General features: G+C 46.9%; 1 protein-coding gene across 4 annotated transcripts in view; it reads left to right on the top strand.

Moving 5' to 3' along the window:
* The first annotated feature begins 243 nt into the window (after positions 1 to 243).
* The window catches only part of Vps8 (VPS8 subunit of CORVET complex), a 207,857-nt gene continuing 189,172 nt past the window's right edge, over positions 244 to 18,928 (top strand). For 3 of the 4 annotated variants that reach the window (XM_005071628.4, XM_013114582.3, XM_005071629.4), the window contains exons 1-3: positions 244 to 345; positions 15,383 to 15,758; positions 16,426 to 16,494. In XM_005071628.4, coding sequence (XP_005071685.1) covers positions 15,606 to 15,758; positions 16,426 to 16,494 — 222 coding nt within the window. In that variant the 5' untranslated portion in view covers positions 244 to 345; positions 15,383 to 15,605. Of the gene's footprint in view, positions 346 to 435; positions 565 to 15,382; positions 15,759 to 16,425; positions 16,495 to 18,928 lie in introns of those variants that run through there. The other variant, XM_013114581.3, reaches the window with a different exon arrangement.

The following is an 18,928-nucleotide window of genomic DNA, read 5'->3' as shown; positions in this document are numbered from 1 at the left end:
CTAGGATGGTAGGCAAAAGCCAAGACACCTGGCCTTGGGGTCAGTTTCTGGGAGATCAGGTGAACTCACTGAGCAGGGCTGAAAGGGACGTTCCTTTCCCCTCTGAGGACCTCTACTGACTAGTCTGTGTTCCTCCTCGGAGGCCCGGACGACGGTGACAGTCCCTGGTGGCACCAAAGTCTCCCTTTAAGGAGGGCGTGGCGCAGAGCCTCGCACCGCCCAGCGCCGAGCGTCGACCGGGAAGAGAGCGGAAGCGCGCCGGCGAGCTGCAGAGACTGCGCGTGCGTGGGCTGGCCTCGCGGGGTCACGTGGGCCGGGGTCCCGACCAGGCGGACGCAGGCTCAGGTAACGCGCGTCCCGGATCCGGGAGGGGAGGGGCGGGGCGGGGCGGCGGGTGCGGGGCAGCGCAGCAGGGGTGCGCAGGCGGACGTGCGCCCTGGTGGCTCCCGGGGACCCTGCCGCCACCGCGGGCTGGCCTCGGACCGGGTCAGCAGTTTCCAGCCGGGTCCGCACTCCTGCGAGGCTGTGGGGCAGGCGCGCCCACGCCGGGGCTGCGGCGGGCAGGTGGGTGCCGTCCCTCCCACGCCGCTCGGGATGGAGGCGCTCACCCCGCAGGACCGAAGTGCAGCCTGTGGGGCCGGCTCCTCCTCGCCTCCTGCCAAGTGTGCCACAGCCCGAGGGCCGCAAGGTGGAAGTTGGGGGCAGCCCTGTGCCTTGGCTAGTTGTCCAGGCGTGGCATCCCGGGACAGAAGGACGCGCGGCAATCTAGAGTTTGGGTATACTAAATGAGAGTGTTTCAAAGAAAGTAGGCTTGTCCTGGGTTATCCGGAGTGGCTACAGAGCCTTCCCTGAGAAGGCGGGCTTGTTTGCCCGGATTGCTAGTGACTGAACTGCCCACTCCTCTGCACCTCACCATTCTCCCCCAACCCCCGAAGTGCCAAGTAACGTAAGCACAGATGTTGCCTTGTGCTGCTAACTATTCCAGGTGTCCCCGGGAGAACATTACACGTCGCGGTGTGTGGGTTTGTGTTACACTTCTGCGTTTGAAGTGCTTCCAATATAGAAGAGGATGGGGGACCCACATGTGTTTAAGTCATGGGTTTGCTCATGTTGACGTTTAAGCAGAAAAGTATTGAATCATCTGGCAATAGCTGACCTGGCTTGTAGCATACACAATAAAGATAAATGGAGCAGTTTTGTTTGAACTGTTGGGCTTTGTATGGTTGAAGTGACTGAGTTATGTGAGAAAATTCTTTACAGACCTCCAACAGAATGAGATGCTGATTATTTTCACTATGTTCCCTTTGTAACTGGACTGTTGGCAGCCGAGAGTGCTTTCTGTCTTCCAGCATTTGGAGTAGCTTTGGTGACCCTTAGCTCTATCCCGCTATTCGTATACATTCTAGCCATTGTGATGGGAGAAGTAAGGCTGTGTGTGTGTGTGTGTGCATGATGTGCGCTTCCATGTCTCCCCTTTCTGTGACAGTGTAAGTGTTCTTGTATGTGTACATGCATGTAGAAGCCAGAGGTTGACATTGGACTTTGTGTGTGTGTGTGTGTGTGTGTGTGTGTGTGTGTGTGTGTGTGTAGGGGTGAATGCAGGTGCCCTCAGAGTCCAGCAGAGGTTTCCACAACCCTGGAGCTGGAATTACAAGCTGTCCAGAGCTACCTGTTTGGTGCTGGGAACCAACCCCTGATCTATCTTTGTTAGACCAGTATACGTTTCAGCCAAACCACTGAGCCATCCCTCCCATTCCCTCAATTTTATTTTTTATTTTTTTGAGACAAAACCTATTGCCCAATGCACATAGCTTGCTAATTCAGGTAGATGTGTGAGCCTCAGGGATCCCTATCTCTCCAGAGCTGGGATTTCAGGATGGCGCCACCATGCTCAGTTTTTAATGTAGGTTTTGGAATATCAAACTCAGATCCCCATATCTGTGCTCAAGCATTTTACTGAGTCATCTCCCCAGACTTACCTTTTTTGTTTTTTAACAAAAAATTTAAATTTCATTATTGCGTGTGTGTGTGTGTGTGTGTGTGTGTGTGTGTGTGTGTGTGTGTGTGTGTCTTCCAAGGCATACATGTGGAGATCAGAGCACAACTTCTCCTTCCACCTTTATGTGGGAATCAGATTTAGGTTGCCAGACTTACGACTGCTTTGCCCACTGAGCCATCTGGATGGCCTCCCACCTTGCTTTTGAGACCTGGAGGAGCCTGCTGTGTAGGCTGGGCTGACAGGTCATTGGGCCCAGGGATCTGCCTGTCACCACCTCTCCAGTGCTGGGGTTACAATTGGCCCACAATTGGCCTGATGTTTTCTGAGTCTCGGGGACTGAATGACAGATGTCATCAAATCACTAAACTCAGGTCCTCATCTTGCATGGCAGGTGTTGTACTGACTGAGCTCTCTTCCGTGTTCAGTGTGAAATGTATTTTAACTTTTTATTCGTTTATTAGGTTTCATGAACATTGGATGACATCTTTTCACACCCTGTGGTTCCCAGTCACCCTTGTGTATATTTATGAGGCCAGTCTGCTCCCCTTTAGATTGGACTGAGTTATCATTTGGGCTCCTTCACTGTATATGGCATCATAAGTGCATTGTCCATTTGAGTCAGCAGCTGCAGGCTTACCCTGGACTTCTCACTGGTGATAACTGCTCAGGTTTATGTTGGTAACAAGTAGTTTTCAGAGGCCTCTTTCTGTTCCAAGTGTCAGAAAATTAATTCAAATGCACTAAACCAAAGGAGATTTATTAGTTTACAAACCTGAGATGCCATAGGGTGTCATTATACCACTTGTCCCCTCTCACAAAGGACCTCTAAGGTCTTGGTCCCCATTTCTGTTTCTCTGATTGCAGATCTCGTTCTGTTCTGTAACTTAGTGTGAAAAACAGACTCCTAACAGCCTCTCCAATCTGGTGTACCCCGGAGTTGAAAGAAAACTCTTGCCTTAGTATTTATATGTTTCTGGAAGAACCTTGATTGAGGCCATATTGGAGACAGATGTCCTGTGCCTATTTTTTTCTTTTTTTTGGCTAGACTCACTGGCACATGGTTGGTGGCACCAGTAAAGTCACATGGTTGGAGTGGTTTCCCCAACTGTACCTTTGAGGCCTTCCAAGAAGACTGACATGAGCTCTTAAGACCCAGTGCAGCTGGCTTTTGTTCCATGTAGGAGCAGAGTGCTGCTTATTATTGTCAGCACAGATGAAGCCAGTTTGCCTCTACGTGGGCATGCATGAGCTGACACTGACCAAAGGGACAGCAGGTATCCATTTCCATTCTGCACTCACGTGAGACATAGTTGAATGGAATACCCTGGCTGTGTGAATCATACCTTTTCTTGTTTCTCTTTTCTGTAGATAATGGTGAGTTCCTTTAAATTAAAGAGATACATGATACATTATTTTCACGAATAAACCAAGTAAGTGTGAAAAACCGTAAAACCTCTAGAGATCATGGAGTTTGTGTCATGTAATAAAAAGCCGAAAGATCTTTAAAAAACATTTTTAGATTAAAGTAAAATCTCTCTTAGATGTCAGTTGGGACACTTTTGAGTAGAATGGTATCATAGTTACTTTCTGTTACTGTGATAAAACACCACGACCAAAAGCAAGGAGGGTTTATTTGGTTTACAGTTCCAGAGAGATTAAGAGTTCATCACCATTATGTCGTGGAAGTGTGGCAACAGGCAGGCATTCTGGCTGCTGAAACAGATGAGCTCACATCTTTTTTTTTTTTTTGGTTTTTCAAGACAGGGTCTCTCTGTATTGTTTTGGAGGCTGTCCTGGCACTCGCTCTGTAGACCAGGCTGGCCTCGAACTCACAGAGATCCACCTGCCTCTGCCTCCCGAGTGCTGGGATTAAAGGCGTGCGCCACCAACGCCCGGCTGAGCTCACATCTTAAAACTGAGCAGGAAGCAGAGAGATCAACCTGGGAATAGCTCAAGGTTCTGAACCTTAAAAGCAGAACTCGGGGAACCTCAGATTGTAGCAGTAGTTGGGTGGAGTCTGGCCGTGTCCATGGAAGTAGAACCTAGTTGTGATTTGTCTGACTGTGGTGCAGGTCTCTGTATACTCTGAGTCAAATGCTAGCCTTGAGACTATCAGTTGATGGGGGATGTCCTTCTGTATATATGCTTCTCTTATTGGTTGATGAATAAAACACTGATTGGCCAGTAACCAGGCAGAAAGTATAGGCAGGGCTAGGAGATAAGGAGAATTCTGGGGGGAGGAGAGAGAGAGAAACCTTGAGGAAAGATGCCATGTAGAGACAGAAGGAGTAACATGTTAGGGTAACAGTCACAGGTAACAACACTGGTATGTTTAATTTATAGCATGGGTGTTATTCCTGTCTTCTTGTGTTGATCAGAAAATATTTATTAAATGTCTCTGCAGTACACAAGGTGTTAAGCCCAGAGATCTAGAAGTATGGCTCTTAGACCTAGTATGACTTGCATAAATTGGAGAGAAAAGGCATAGCCATCTGGTCATTTAACTGGTGAATCAAAGGAGGGTACCAAGACAGGGCTAAGGAAAACATGCCTTAAGCAGGGTACCACTGAGCTTGCCTATAATGCTAGCACATTGGAGCGTAGGCTTGGAGGATCATAAGTTCAAGGCAAGCCTGGGCTTCTAATGAGTTTGAAGCCAGTCTGGGCTTTAAGGTAGAGAAGAGAGAGGAGCAAGGAAATGAGTTCAAGAGAATTCACAAGAGAACAAAAGAGCAAGGGAGGGAGGGAGGGAGGGAGGGAGAGAGAGAGAGGGAGAGAGAGAGAGAGAGAGAGAGAGAGAGAGAGAGAGAGAGAGAACAGCTTATAAGACTTAGATGATGATTCAGGAAGGTTTTTTTTCCAAACTGCCAAGACTGTATCCCAGGAAAGCAAGAAGTGACAGGGGAATGATTTTTAGGGTTAAATGGGTCCTGGAGAAAGGGGGTTTGTGAGCTGGGGTGAGGCTTGTGAGCAGAGACTGAGGGAGCCAAGAGGCTAGCATTGACCTTGACAAGTTAATAGATACCACAGTCATTAATGGAAAGCCACAAGTTCCTTTAGCAGAGATAAGGAGAATGACTCCCTTTTTAGTAAGCAGAGAGTTTCTTTAAGTCCCTGCGTTGGGAATGGGAACTTTTGTCTAAAGGCCTGGCCTTGGGAAAAGGACTTTCTTAGGGACACAGAATCCCACGCTTTTGTTGATGATAAAGGGGCTTGTAGTCTCTTCTGTAACTACTTCCTGCTGAACCGGGGCAAAGTTGTTAGGGCCCAGGAAGGCTGAAATGTTGGTCAAGAGGCTGGGGAGGTAGGGGGTCAGGCAATAGCCAGAAACACCTGGTTTTTCACTCCCTGCTGAGGTTCTGTGGGGTTCTCTGATGCTAGGCCGCTGGAAGCAAGGGCTCAGGCTGGTAGACAATGGTAGGAGGCCTGGTGACAGCTGGGTACTTCTAGTGTTTTCCTAGAAGACCGGAAGAGACAGGGAATGGCCATCATTACAAGAAACTTGGAAATTAGCAGGCCAAGGAGGTGTAGGAGTCAAGGGCTCATGGGAGACCAAAACGAGAGTTCTGCAAAGGAATTGGCTCCCAGTGGCCATAGGGTCATTTCCAGCTCCTGTAGGTTTTTAATCCTTCCCTTCGCCTGGCCAGACTGGTTTACAGAGTAGCATCATTCCTCAAGGAAGAGGAAGCTGCCCCACCCCTACCCCCTTTCAGCAGTTGGCAAATTGAGGGTCCTTCCATTTTTGTAGGACCACTGAAGACAGAGAAGTGCTGGTTTTGGAGGAATTGCAGAGCCAGTGTTGGTCCCTGGAGGGAACCTGCTAGCTGGGTGGACATCTCCTGAGATAGGTACAGTCTGTGACCCAAACCCGCAGCAACCACTGAGGCTGGCAGACTAACTCCCACCACAGCTGGGAGGGCTGTGGCCCGTTGATCCTTGGGGGAGACTTGGAGGAGAGTGTAGGGTTCTCCTTCTGTATGTAGGGTGAGGAAACGGGATCACAGTGGATTTGTCTATACACTGGGAAAACTGAATTGGTGCCAGGAGAGGGTTCCTTCAGGGACTGGTGAGGAGCCTGAAATGTTAGTGCAAGCCGCCACCAGGGATTGTCGAAAGGGAGCACAAAGGAACATAAAGTTACATTAAGTGGCCCACTGTGCTGCCATAAATGTGGAGACGCAGGCATTCATTTAGAACAGTCTTCCAAAAGGCTGGGTTACGAGAGGTCACACAGCCTGGACTCAGACCATTGCATAGCTTCCACCATGTCATCTAGAAGGGTGGCAGGCACTTCCTCCAGAGATATAATTACCACTCCCCTCTGTGAGAGGGGGCTAGCCCTCGTTATGCAGGTGTAGATCTGCCCCACAGGCCCTTGGAGCACCTTTTATCCCCGGGGTCCTGGATGGTGAAGGTGACCATACCTGGCATGGACTGTGGGGGAGCTGTTGAGCCTGTACATCCCACTCTGGTTCAGAGTAATGGTACTTCCCGCCCTAGCCCAGGAGGGGTCCTCAGTGCAGACTCGGTCTTGTTTGGTCTTGGAGAAGACAAAGGCTCTCGGGGCTGTCAGGTAGATGGTAGTGGAGCCATTCCTCTCCACAGTTGGGGAAACAGGCTGCTTGGGGTGTGGAAAGTCAGAGAGATCTCCAAGAGGCAGCCAGAGGCTGGACAGACGGCAGACCAAGGAGCCTGTTAGCTTGTGTGGCATATATCCGGAACTTCCAGGCTTGTCTGGTGCTTCGATGTGGGGGGTGGGGAGAACAAGAGAGCCCCCAGCAGAAGGGTGAGAAAGGGGGCCATTCTCAGGCCTGGGTGGGGGGTGGGGAGAACAAGAGAGCCCCCAGCAGAAGGGTGAGAAAGGGGGCCATTCTCAGGCCTGGGTGGTGGGTGGGAGAGCTTAAGCTCTGGAGGTCCCATAGATTGGCAGCCATAAGAGGTCAGGAGCCCGTTTGAGTTGTGACAGGTGCATCCAGTTGTAACTCCTTGAAGTTTAGCCACGGTTGGTGTGGTAAGGATGACCAGATGTGGACCTGTCCAGCGTGGGTTGAAGGCCTGTGGGCAAGAGACTTTCAAATAAACCCAATCTCTTGGTAATGTGATTTGGGTGATAGCATCAGTAGAGGACTATCAGTGTGTTCCTGGAGGTGTCTCAAGAGAGTGAGAGGGTAAATAGTCACAGAGTGAGGTTGGTTCATAGAAGAAAGGACAGTCGTGTATTAACTCAAAGGGGCTGAGGAAGGAGGGGGCTCGGGGTGTAGCCCGGGTTTGAGTCAGGGTGAAACCAAATCTGGGTAAGACATCATTCATGAGGTGGAAACAGACCACTCCTGCAGTCTCAGCTGTAGCAGGCAAAGCTTCTCCCAGCCTGAGAGTGTCTACCATAGTAAGATGTGTGTGGTTTTTGTTAGGAGGCATGTGTGTATTCTGGAAAACTACCCCGAAACTGGTGTGGGTTAAAGGAAGGGGGGGTCTCAAGGCCCACTGTGAGAGGTTCTAGTGCAGGTGGAGCATTCCTGGGTGATAGATAGTGTTAAGGAGGGCAGAAGGCTGGAATAGAAGAAGAGGGATTGGAGGACTCCACAGAGAGGTCAAACCCCACTGTGAAAAGACTTGTGAATAGCCACCACAAAGGACTTTGCTTGCAAGTCAGGGAGACAGGCCCCGTCCTGTAGGAGGAGCCAACCTTGAGGACACCTGACAGCTCCCATAGCTTGGAATGTTTAGTCAGGAAAGCATTTCCCAAGGCTATATCATGAGTAGGGGCCTGATGACCCCAGCAGTGAATAATTGCTGCCTGCTTGGAAAGATAAGAGGCTTCTAACAGCTTTAGGATCAGAGGCCCATTGGTAGTAGATATGCCTCTGGTGGTGAGAAAACCTCTCTCTTGTCAGATGGAAGCATGGTGGTAAAGAATCTGTGTATATATGATGCTTTTGTCTTGTGAGACCTTAGGACGAGAGCTCAGTGAGGGCTATGAGCTCTGCCTTCTGAGGAGTGCCTGGTGGTATAGCGGTAGATTCTACCGCCCATTCAGAGGAGACTATGGCATAGCCCGCTTGGTGGAGCCATTGGAGCTGAGAGACGAGTTTCCATCTATAAGCCAAGTATAGTCAGGACATGTCAAAGGGGAAATGGAAAGTTGTGGATTTCTGTAGGTAAGGGTTTCAAGGGACTCTAGGCAGGAATGGCTGAAGGTGGTGGCCTTGGGAAGGGCTGTGGCAGAGTTTAGTGGAGGGCAGGCACCAAAATGAGATACCAGGGTTTCCCAAGAAGGTCATGTGGGAAAGTTTGAAGGGGACAGAGTGGAGAGACTCTTGTGCGATGGGAGATCCTTGAGTTGGTGTGGTGAGAGGACAGAGAGGACCACCAAAAGTGACACAGAAGCCCCTTGGGAGGAAGGCTGCTGCTAGTGCCTGTAAGCCAGGCTGCCATCTCTGGACCGCTGTACCCAGCTGTTTGGAAAGGTAGATTACAGGGGAAAGGTGGGTCCTCTCTTTTGTCCTCAAATTCATAGAGCCGTTCCCCAAATTTCAGTAGTATACAGGATAAATAAAGGGTCGTTCAAGGTCATGGAGAGCCAGGGCAAGGGCCTTGTAAAAGTGCATCTTGGAGGAGAGGGAGAGGGAGAGGGAGAGGGAGAGGGAGAGGGAGAGGGAGAGAGAGAGAGAGAGAGAGAGAGAGAGAGAGAGAGAGAGAGAGAGAGAGAGAGAGAGAGAGAGAGAGAGAGAGAGAGAGAGTGCAGGCATGAGCAAGAAGAACAAAGTTAAGATTCCAGGTTAAGGAAATCCTGCCAGGCCAAGGAAGGAGAGATAGTTGTACAGGAGGAGAAAGTAGGAAGCATCTATGCACAGGAAGAGAAAGTGGGGAGCACCCATGTAAGGGAGGAGAAAGTGGGGAGCACTTATACACAGGAGGAGAAAGTGGGGAGCACCTATGCACAGGCTCAGGATCTGGAGTTTATCCTATAGCCATTGGTGGTGGCCTGCTAAAAATGAGATCGTTCTCTAGAGACAGTTAGTAGAAGATGAATACAAATTAACTAGATTGTGGTCCTTTCCCTCACAAGACAACAAAACAAAGAATCAGAAGAAAAAAAAATACTTGGATTAAGTTGAGCAGAAGCAAGGTTACTACAAGATGGTGTATTTAAAAATGTTAGTTTTTACTGTGGTAAGTTAACTAGTGAATCAAAAGAAGGGAAGTATCAAGACAGTGTTTAGGAAAGTGTTCCTTAAATAAGGTGTCCCCAAGCATCCTATGAGGATTTTCAGAAGGAAAAGAGCTTTGACATGGTGCAGACTCCTGGGACCTGGAGGATGGGTGTGAGCATCAGCCACAGTCAGAACCTAGTCCAGTGCAGGCCACACTCTAGAGCTCGGGTCCTCAACCTGGGGGTCATGACCCCTCTGAGGTCAAATGACCCTTTCATAGGGGTATCCTAAGACCATTAGAAAACACAAATATTTACAGTTCATAACAGTAGCAAAATTAGAGTTATGATGTAGCAACAAAAATAATTTTATTGTTAAGGGTTACCACAACACAAGAAACTAACTGTATTAAAGGGTCACAGTGTTAGGAAGTTTGAGTTTTTAGCTTTTAGTTGAGCACTGTTATAATGGTACTATTGCTGTTTATAGGGTACACTTCTCTATCTGTCTTTTTATTTTATTTATTTTTATTTTATGTGCATTGTTGTTTTGCCTGCATGCATGCCTGTGTAAGTGTGTAGGATCCGCTAGAACTCAAGTCACAGACAGTTGTGAGCTGCCATGTGGATGCTGGGAATTGAACCTGGGTCCTCTGGGATTAAAGGTGTGCACCACTTGAATTCGGTCCTTATTTAGTTACATCAACCAAGTTTCCTTTGCCATATGTTTGTATTTGTGCTTGTGTGTGTGTGTGTGTGTGTGTGTGTGTTTATGTGTGTGTATACATCAGAGAAAGATGTCAAGTGTTCTTCCTCAAGAGCTGTCTACCTTATTTTTATGAGACAGTCTCACTGGCCTGGGGTTTACCAAATAGACTAGACTGTGTCCAGCCCTAAGGGGCCTGCTTCTCTCTGCTTCCTCAGTACTGAGATTACAAGTGCTCACCATGATGCATGAATGCGTGCATATGTGAGTGTGTAGTCTAGATGTGTTCATGCATATGTATTGATCAAAGGTCAAGGTCCTGTGTTTTCCTCAGTCACTCCCCAGCTGAATTTGAGACAAGGTCTCTGCCTGAACATGGAGCTCATCAGTTCAGCTAGACCAACTGTTCAGCAAGCTTAGGGAGCCCCTGCCGCCTCCCACCCAACTCCTGTGCCACAGGTTGGGATCACAGGCGTGTGCCACTGTACTCAGCTTTTCATGCAGGTGCTGGGGATCCAGCCTCAGGTCTCCATGTTTTCAAAGCAAGCACTTTGCTGACTGAGCCATCACTCCAGCCTCTAGCGACCTTTGAAAAATCAGCGTGGTAATTTTTGAGTCAGCCATGTCTACTTCAGTGAGAATATTTGCTAACAGGAAAGAAAGGTACAGCAAGAGTAAGCGACAGAGGTGAAAAGGAGGACATACCGGCTTCATCAGTGGAAGCAGAGCGGTGCTTGGTGAAACGGGCCAAGCATGATGGCAGAATGAGTTAGTGTGAGCAGATCCTTAGTGTCGACACTCAAGGTCTTGAGGGTGTCTGATAGCTGCGCTGGGGTCTCTGCTGTCTCAGACAAGCTGTTGACATTCACCAGATGACCAAATTGCTGATGTGTCAGAAGATCCTGTGATTTACACAACTGCTGATCTCAATTTAGAGTCTTTAACTTGGAAGATTTTGGAAATCTTGAGGAACCTGTAAATGATAATATGTATTATTTCTTGAAAATTACTGTGTCTAGGTGTTACCCAGTGCTTTGCAGTCAGTGTCCTTTATTACCATGGTGTCCCGTGAAGAGAGGAATTGCATTCTTCTGTGAGAACTCTTGAGTGTCCCAGGAGCCCCTAGAGGGGAGGATGAGAGGGAGAGAAGAATGGGGGGGGGGGAAGAGGTAGGAGATGTGAAGGAGTATATTGGTCTGTGTAGCTGAACTGCCAGAAGCCATGGGCAGATAACTAGAACCTGGCTTCTCTCTCCCCATCTATACTTTTTAAAAGATTGACTCAATTCCTGCTGGGGAGTATGGACCCAGAATAAAAGTCCTGCCAGTAGAGGCTGGTTGCCAGTAACAGACTGTAGCTGGTCTGGTGTGTTAGTTGACAACTATTGTAGAACTTCTCTATAACAGAGGGACAACTGTTATAGAACTCTTCTGTATAAAAGAGGGGACAGCTGTTGTAGAACTCTTCTGTATAACAGAGGGGACAGCTGTTATAGAACTCTTCTGTATAACAGAGGGACAACTGTTGTAGAACTCTTCTGTATAAAAGAGGGACAACTGTTGTAGAACTCTTCTGTATAACAGAGGGACAACTGTTGTAGAACTCTTCTGTATAACAGAGGGACAACTGTTGTAGAACTCTTCTGTATAACATAGGGACAACTGTTGCAGAACTCTTCTGTATAACAGAGGGGACAACTGTTGCAGAACTCTTCTCTATAACAGAGGGGACAACTGTTGCAGAACTCTTCTCTATAACAGAGGGGACAACTGTTGAATGACTCTTCTGTATAACAGAGGTTACTTGGAGCCGGGCGTTGGTGGTGCACGCCTTTAATCCCAGCACTCGGGAGGCAGAGGCAGGCGGATCTCTGTGAGTTCGAGGCCAGCCTGGTCTACAAAGTGAGTTCCAGGACAGTCTCCAAAGCTACAGAGAAACCCTGTCTCGAAAAACCACAAAAAACAAACAAACAAACAAACAAACAAAAACAGAGGTTACTTGGGTCTCTTCTCCCCCATTCCCCTTGATGTTTGGCTGCCTCCACAGAAAGCGCCACTGGAGGGAACTTTTTCCAGAACAAGAGGTGCTGTTCTGGGAAAGCAATACACACAACACAGATGCTCACACTGTTCATCTTACAGATGGAGAAATCATAGAGCTTCAGAGCAACCAGATTGCCCAGAGTCAGAGAGAGAACTGGTAAAGTCCAGATTGAAGCCTGCTGTGTGTATGCACATGTGTGCATGTGTGTGGGGAAGCCAGAGAACAACTGTCTTAGCTATCCCCAAGGATCTTTGTTTTTAAAGAAGTATTTATCTATGTATGTACTTATTCTATGTGGAGAATGAGAGGGGGAGAAGGGGACGGAGGGAGAGAGGGAGGATGGGTGAGTGGGCGAGAGCGATCACCTCCCAACCTTTGAGGAGTTGGCCTTGTTGAGACAGGGTCTCTCCTGCCGAGTCCTCCCAAGCTAGCTGGCCTGGGGGCTTCCAGTTGATTCTGTCCCTTCTCATCTCATTATATGAGTTTGGAGATTACAGATGTGGACCACCATATCTGGCTTTACATTTATGGTTGGAGGCATGCATGTGCATACATGTGTGGGAGTCTGTGACTCCACCATTATTCTGGAACGTGTACTCAGGCCATTGGGCTTATGTGGCAAGTGCCTTTATGGGCTGAGATGGTTCAACCACTGAGCTGTTGAACTGTTTGTCTCTGTCTGTTTATATCCTGTCTCCTTCCTCCTTCTGCGTGGTCCTATTAAAAAAGCTGAAGAAGTACCCAGCTCTAATTGCTGTAAACCTCAGGTTCAGGGAACATCACAGAAGAGGCATAAAGAGTGTAGGAGCCAGGGCCTGGAGAGATGGCTCCTTGGTTAAAAGTACTTGCTGCTTTTGCAGAAAACCTGGGTCATGTTCCTAGTATCAGCATGGTGACTCACAACTGTTTGCAACTCCAATTCCAGGAGTTCAAAGCTCTCCTCTGACTTGTGAAGGAACTGCATGTATGTGGTGCAAAGACATATATGTAGGCAAAACATACACATAAAATACATCTTTAAAGAGGGTTTGTAAGCTCTAAATGACCAGGATGCCTGCTGAGAGATTGTACCTTATAACATGATAGGGCATGATATACTCTTGAAATATTAACAATATGGTTGTCTAAACAAGACCCAAATAATGACCACACCAGTGGACATGACATGGATAGGGGAAAGTCCACACGGCGCCACCCACCCCTAGCTAAAGGACTATAGACAGTTAAGTTTTCTCCAGACATGAGCACTGGACAGGTTGCATCCTAAACACATGTACAGACAAGAAACACTAAATGACTAAATGTGGAGTGTGTGTGTATGTGTGTGTGTGTGTGTGTGTGTGTGTGTGTAATAGAAACAGAAGAAGAGGTCACGGATCCCAGAGTGCCAGAGTGGGTGCAGGGCATGATGGGAGGAGTTGGAGGTAAGAGGGGGAAAATTATGTAAATAAAGTACTCATTCATGGAATTCTCAAAAAAATAAAAAGCTGCAGAAGAATAAAAGATATTTTGGGGAGTATTTGAATAATGTGTGTGTGTGTGTGTGTGTGTGTGTGTGTTGCTTGGTGGTACACATAGTGAAAGACTATAAAGAAGAAACTTGTCCCGAGTCTTTAGAGGAAGGTGTGTGAGCAGCAGTATTGCTGCTGCATGTGTCTGTATGATAAGGAGCAGTGCACTGAGTTCTGGGCTTGATGTATTCAGATGTTGCCAGGGAGAATGCCCTCAACTGTGCTCTAGGAAAGTTTTGATAGCATGTGTTTTGTAGATAGAGCATTAGAGTCTGTTTGAAAGAAATTAGTCCAGATGGAATAGAAGAATCAGCTTCAGCTTGGTTTTTGCTGTTTGTTTGTTTTTTCATGACAGGGTTTCTCCGTGGCTTTGGAGACTGTCCTGGAACTAGCTCTTGTAGACCAGGCTGGTCTTGAACTCACAGCAATCCGCCGTCTGCCTCTGCCTCCTGAGTGCTGGGATTAAAGGCGTGCGCCACCACAGCCCAGCCAGTTTTAGCTTGTGTTTTCACAAATCCATGTGTCTTACACTTGTCAGCTATCCATTTTTTAATACCCTAATCATGGGCACTAAAAATGATAAAATTGTCAGTGAGTTTGGGCATGTTGCTTTTAGATAACTTGCTGGGTCCTCTGGCAGGTAGGGCTGTGGAAGGGCCCCTCCAGCAGGTCACTTCCTGGGGCTGAGGGGGATGGAGAGTGTCGATGACCCAGACCTCCCTCCTGATTACCGGAGGGAACCACACAGAGTTGGGAGACTTGTTGAAGCAGGATCTCTCTTTATTGCCTCAGGTAGGTACTTATATAGGGTTGAGGAAGTGGGTGGGGACCTTAGTAGTAGCTGGGTGGAGGCAGTTTTGCTGAGTTACTCCTATGCAGAAGTGATAGGCCAAAGACAGGTCGCCAAATCTAGCCAGGCTAGGAAATTCCACTAGGCCTTGTGTCTGGGTCTTTTTAGGCCCAACATTAATTAAGCTTGCTTACTTGTGTTGATTTTATTGTTCTCTGTCTCTGTCTCTGTCTCTGTCTCTGTCTCTGTCTCTGTCTCTGTCTCTCTCTCTCTCTGTGTGTGTGTGTGTGTGTGTGTGTGTGTGTGTGTGTGTGTGTGTGTAAGAGAAGATCTTGGATATACTGGGCAATAATCTTACCAGTGGCAGATGGTATCCGGAATCCATTTAAGTTAATTTTAAAAAGTTAAGTTTTCTAAGGGCTGGAGAGATGGCTCAGTAGTTAAGAGTGTTTCCTGTGTAATCATGAAGACTGGAGTTCAGCTCTCAGCACCCACATAACCATCCAGGCGTACTGCATACAGTAACATAGCAGCTGTATTTCCTTTGAGGAGAGTGGAGACAGGAGCATCATGGAGTTTGCTGACTTCCAGCCTATCTGGGAGACAAACCTTGGACTGAGGGAGAGATCCTGCCTCAAAGGAATAGATGGAGAGTATGCAGTAGATGGAGACACTTGATGTGTTCTTCTGGCCTCTGCTCATACACACAGACACAGTGCATCTGTGTGCGTTTCTAGATTTCTTCAGTATTTCATTCTTTCTTAAAGATAGCCATGTTTTCTGTGACTCTGGCTTTGTGTAATTATTTTATCCTAGGGTCACTGTTTACTTTTCCTTTAAATCGGCCCTTAGGTTTGCTAAGGTAGTATTAAATAACTGTCTATCCTGGGTGTGTATGCTCAGCTGGCCCAAAGTTGATGGCAGCTAGGCCAGTCTATGTGCTGTCGGCCAGGGGAACTGGAGAGTTACCCCGAGGTCCCAGAATAGAAGGACATGATTATTTGGAAGCTTTTGACAACAGTTTGCCCTCTGACTGTAGCTATGTAAATCTGCTTTGGTATTGTCTAGGGCCCACTGCGTTTCATGCCATATTTACTTGTCTCATGACTTGGGTGGGTGGAGACTCCAGTCCCATACTTCTCCAAGTTTGAGCTAAGTTTCCCCCTTTGTATTTTTGTAGGAACCCTCCACCCATGTGCTACCTCCGTCCCTTTTCTTTTTGCCTGCAAACAGATGGCCAAGTGGAACCTAACCAAGGATTTCTCTGAAATGTCCAGCTGAGAAGAGTCTATCTAGACAACACCTACCTCCCTACCAAAGAGGTCATCTTTTGGATCACTACAATCTGAGGCCAAAAGCAAGAAATTGCTTGGATTGGCGGAATACATTTGTTGGAAGCAAATATGGAAAGTGAACCAGAGCAGGAGAATTTGGAACAGAATCCATGTGCCAGGACTACTGAGGAAGAGTTGAACAAGACTTTTAGTCTAGAAGCTTCTCTCTCAAAATTCTCTTGCATAGATCTGGATAAAGAGCTGGAGTTCAAAAATGATCTGGTAAATGTTTAACTTTTGAACAAAACTTGGGTTAGTATGCTGTGTGACCCAAATGCTCTGAGGTTCCACCACTCTTAATTACGTAGTCTGGTACTGTTTATGGAACACTCTGGTCTTGTCCTGGAACTTCACACTGGTAATCACTTTATAGACAGAGACACAGGTGTGCAGCTGTGCTGAATGCCTTCTCAGGGTGACAGAGCCCAGGGGAATGTTAAGAATTATTACCTTGTTCTTTATTTGCTTTCCTTCTTGATTGAATATTAATGGTTTCTGTGACTGTGAGAGTATTTAATGACAACTTTTTAAAAAAGCTAGTGATCCTTCACCATCAAGGAGCCAGGAAATTCTGCCATGCTTTGCATACCATTCCGGTCTCAAGCCTACACTTAGGAAGGGAGGGCCTGGCATGAGATGTGGTATTTGTCATCCAAAGGAAGGTGGTACAAAAGTTCTTCAACTTTCCAGAAAGGTCTAGGACTGTCAGAGCAGCACAGTCAGGGCATTCCTTGGTCTTGAGAGTCACTGAGTAGGTGGATGGAAATTACTGAGTTGAATACATGATCCAGTCAGTGGTAAACTTGTCCTTTGACAGTGTTTCTAGTTATTTAAAATATCTCACACTTATAGGAGAAAAAGCCTTGTGAACTTTAATTTCTTCATTTAGATTGATGACAAGGAGTTTGATATTCCTCAAGTGGATACCCCTCCAACTCTGGAAAGCATACTTAATGAGGTAGGTAAATATTACTTATTACTACTACTTTGTGGCATTGAGTTTTCATACTTTTGGGTTAGTTACAGTGTATGTGTTTGCATGTACACTGTCCAGAATGGTAGCCACTAGTACATGTGTCAACATTTATGTTAATTACAGCTAATACTTCAGTTTCCCAGTTGCACAAGGCCCATTTCAGGAGCTCAGTTGCCAAGTGTGACTAGTGGCTACCAAAGTGATCAGCGTAGACACGTAATCTTCATCACAGCAGAAAACTCTGTTGATTAGCATCTGTCTAGATTTTGAATTTCTCAAGGGTAGAAACTACATCTTGCTCATCTTTTATCTTGGTGCCCAGCTGATTTGCTACTTTCCTGGGGGTTCATGAACAACTGTGAATTCACATGAGATAAAGTGCCAGTGATAGACCAAAGAAAAGATTCTACACAAGTCGACCTTGGTGAGCCAGTGACTTTATTTGACTTAGTTTAAGAGAATACATGACTCAGAATTAGTTATATCACAAAAAATTCCCACCTCAGCATCCCTCATGAAAGCTGTATTACAGTAGGAATCCTGTGTTTAGTTGTTCATTAGTCAGGGTTCTCTAGTGAAACAGAATTTATAGACTGAAACACACACACACACACACACACACACACCTTATTAGAATGGTTGTGTTCAACTAGTCCAGCAATGGCTATCTACCAACTGAAGGTTCAAGAATCCAGTAGGTGTTCAGTCCGTGAGGCTGGATGTCTCAGCTGGTCTTCACTATAGGCTCTAATGCCAGTGAAGGAATGGGCTTGCCATGAAGAGCAAGAACAAGCAGGCAAAGAGCAAACTTCCTTTGTCCATGTCCTTTATATAGGCTGCCATTAAAGGGAATAGCCCAGATTAAAGGTGGGTCTTCCCCTCCTCAGAAGATCTAGATTAAATATGGTTTTTCTAACTTCAAATGATTTAATTAAGACAAAAAAAATCCCTCACAGTACACCCAGTCACTTGGGTTTATGTTAATTCCAGATTACCAAGAACAGCCATATTTGACTTTCTATCTCCTGTATACTCTTGGACCTTTGTGTGAGGCAGGAGGACAGTGTAGGGTGAATGCCAGCTACTGTAGTTTGAATGAGAATGGCCCCCATAGACAACTATATTTGAATGCCTGGTCCTCAGTTGGTAGAACTTGTTTGGGAAGAACTAGGAGATGTAGCCTTGTTGAGTAGGGGTGTCACTAGGGGTGGACTTTGAGGTTTCAAAAGCTGTTATCCTCTCTAGCATGGTGGTCACAGACTGCAAACCTCTGAAAATGTGAGCCCCGCAATAAACTCTTCTATATGTTGCCTTGATCGCAGTGTCTTATCACGATGGAAAAGTAACAAGACGCCAGGTGAGGATCTGGTGACCCTCTTGCTTCCTGCTCTAGAACTACAGGGCCAGGAATATCTCTTCCCAGAGGTGAAAGCTATACTCAGTATTGTCCTCTTGTCCTGTGACTCCTACAAGCTCCTTCCCTCTCTCCCACTGTGTTATTTGAGCTCTGGAAGGGGTGATATATGTGACTATATACTGAGAATTTGGCCACCACACCACAGCTGTCACTAAGTTCAGCAGTTTGATTAATACGAGTCTCTGTGAGTAACCACATTCCATAGCAAATACGCCTTCCTCTATAACCAAGGCTGTCTGCAACAGAGGTTAGACACATGTTTAGAAGGCAATTGACAGGCTTATCTTCCATCTGGTGTGCTACCAAAGCATTGGCCTTTATGGCTTGTGGGGGATCTCAAGGATTTCTTTGGCCAATACTTTGTAGGGAGGTAATCCATCCATGGCATGTCTTTTCCCAGCAGTCTTGTACTGTTTTAGGGATTGACCTAACTGGGGCGATGGTGAATGGAAAAACAAGACCCACAACAGAAAAGCTGGGATTGGGTGGGCTGTGTGCCCTGATGGAGATGCATCAGCAATAGCTGGGAGACTCAGCCTGTTTATTTTATGCATCTGGACTGAAGAGGCAGGTTTATAATTACAGCTGAAACAGGAGGGGTCTCTGCAGGGGAGCAGTCTCAGGCTGTAAACATCTAGGAGGAGGAAGCCGTGGAGGACATTTTCAGTACATACTTTCAACATGGAGAAGATTGTCATTCCCCTGTGCCTGACCTGGAAAAGGCCTTGCCATTTCCATGGATCTGGGGCATTGGGATCCTTGACATGTGAACACTGCACATCCCCTCAGGACTTTATTCACTCCTTACACACTCACTCAGGACTTTATCCACTCTCCACACCTTTGTTTGTTTGTTTTTTAGAAACTATTCTCTGAGATGCTTTTTCAGCTCTGTAAGACATTCAGTGATTAGTATCATGCCATTCATGTAGTAACACTTCTTACAGAGTGCAGGCAGACCTCTGATGGCTCACTGTTGTTTCTTCCAAGCAAATGCCA

Source organism: Mesocricetus auratus, unplaced genomic scaffold, assembly GCF_017639785.1.
Source record: "Mesocricetus auratus isolate SY011 unplaced genomic scaffold, BCM_Maur_2.0 Super-Scaffold_100008, whole genome shotgun sequence".
In the NCBI taxonomy this organism is placed as follows: Eukaryota; Metazoa; Chordata; class Mammalia; order Rodentia; family Cricetidae; genus Mesocricetus; species Mesocricetus auratus.
Note: the sequence above shows the minus strand (reverse complement) of the source record. Positions and strands in the feature narration are given on the sequence as shown.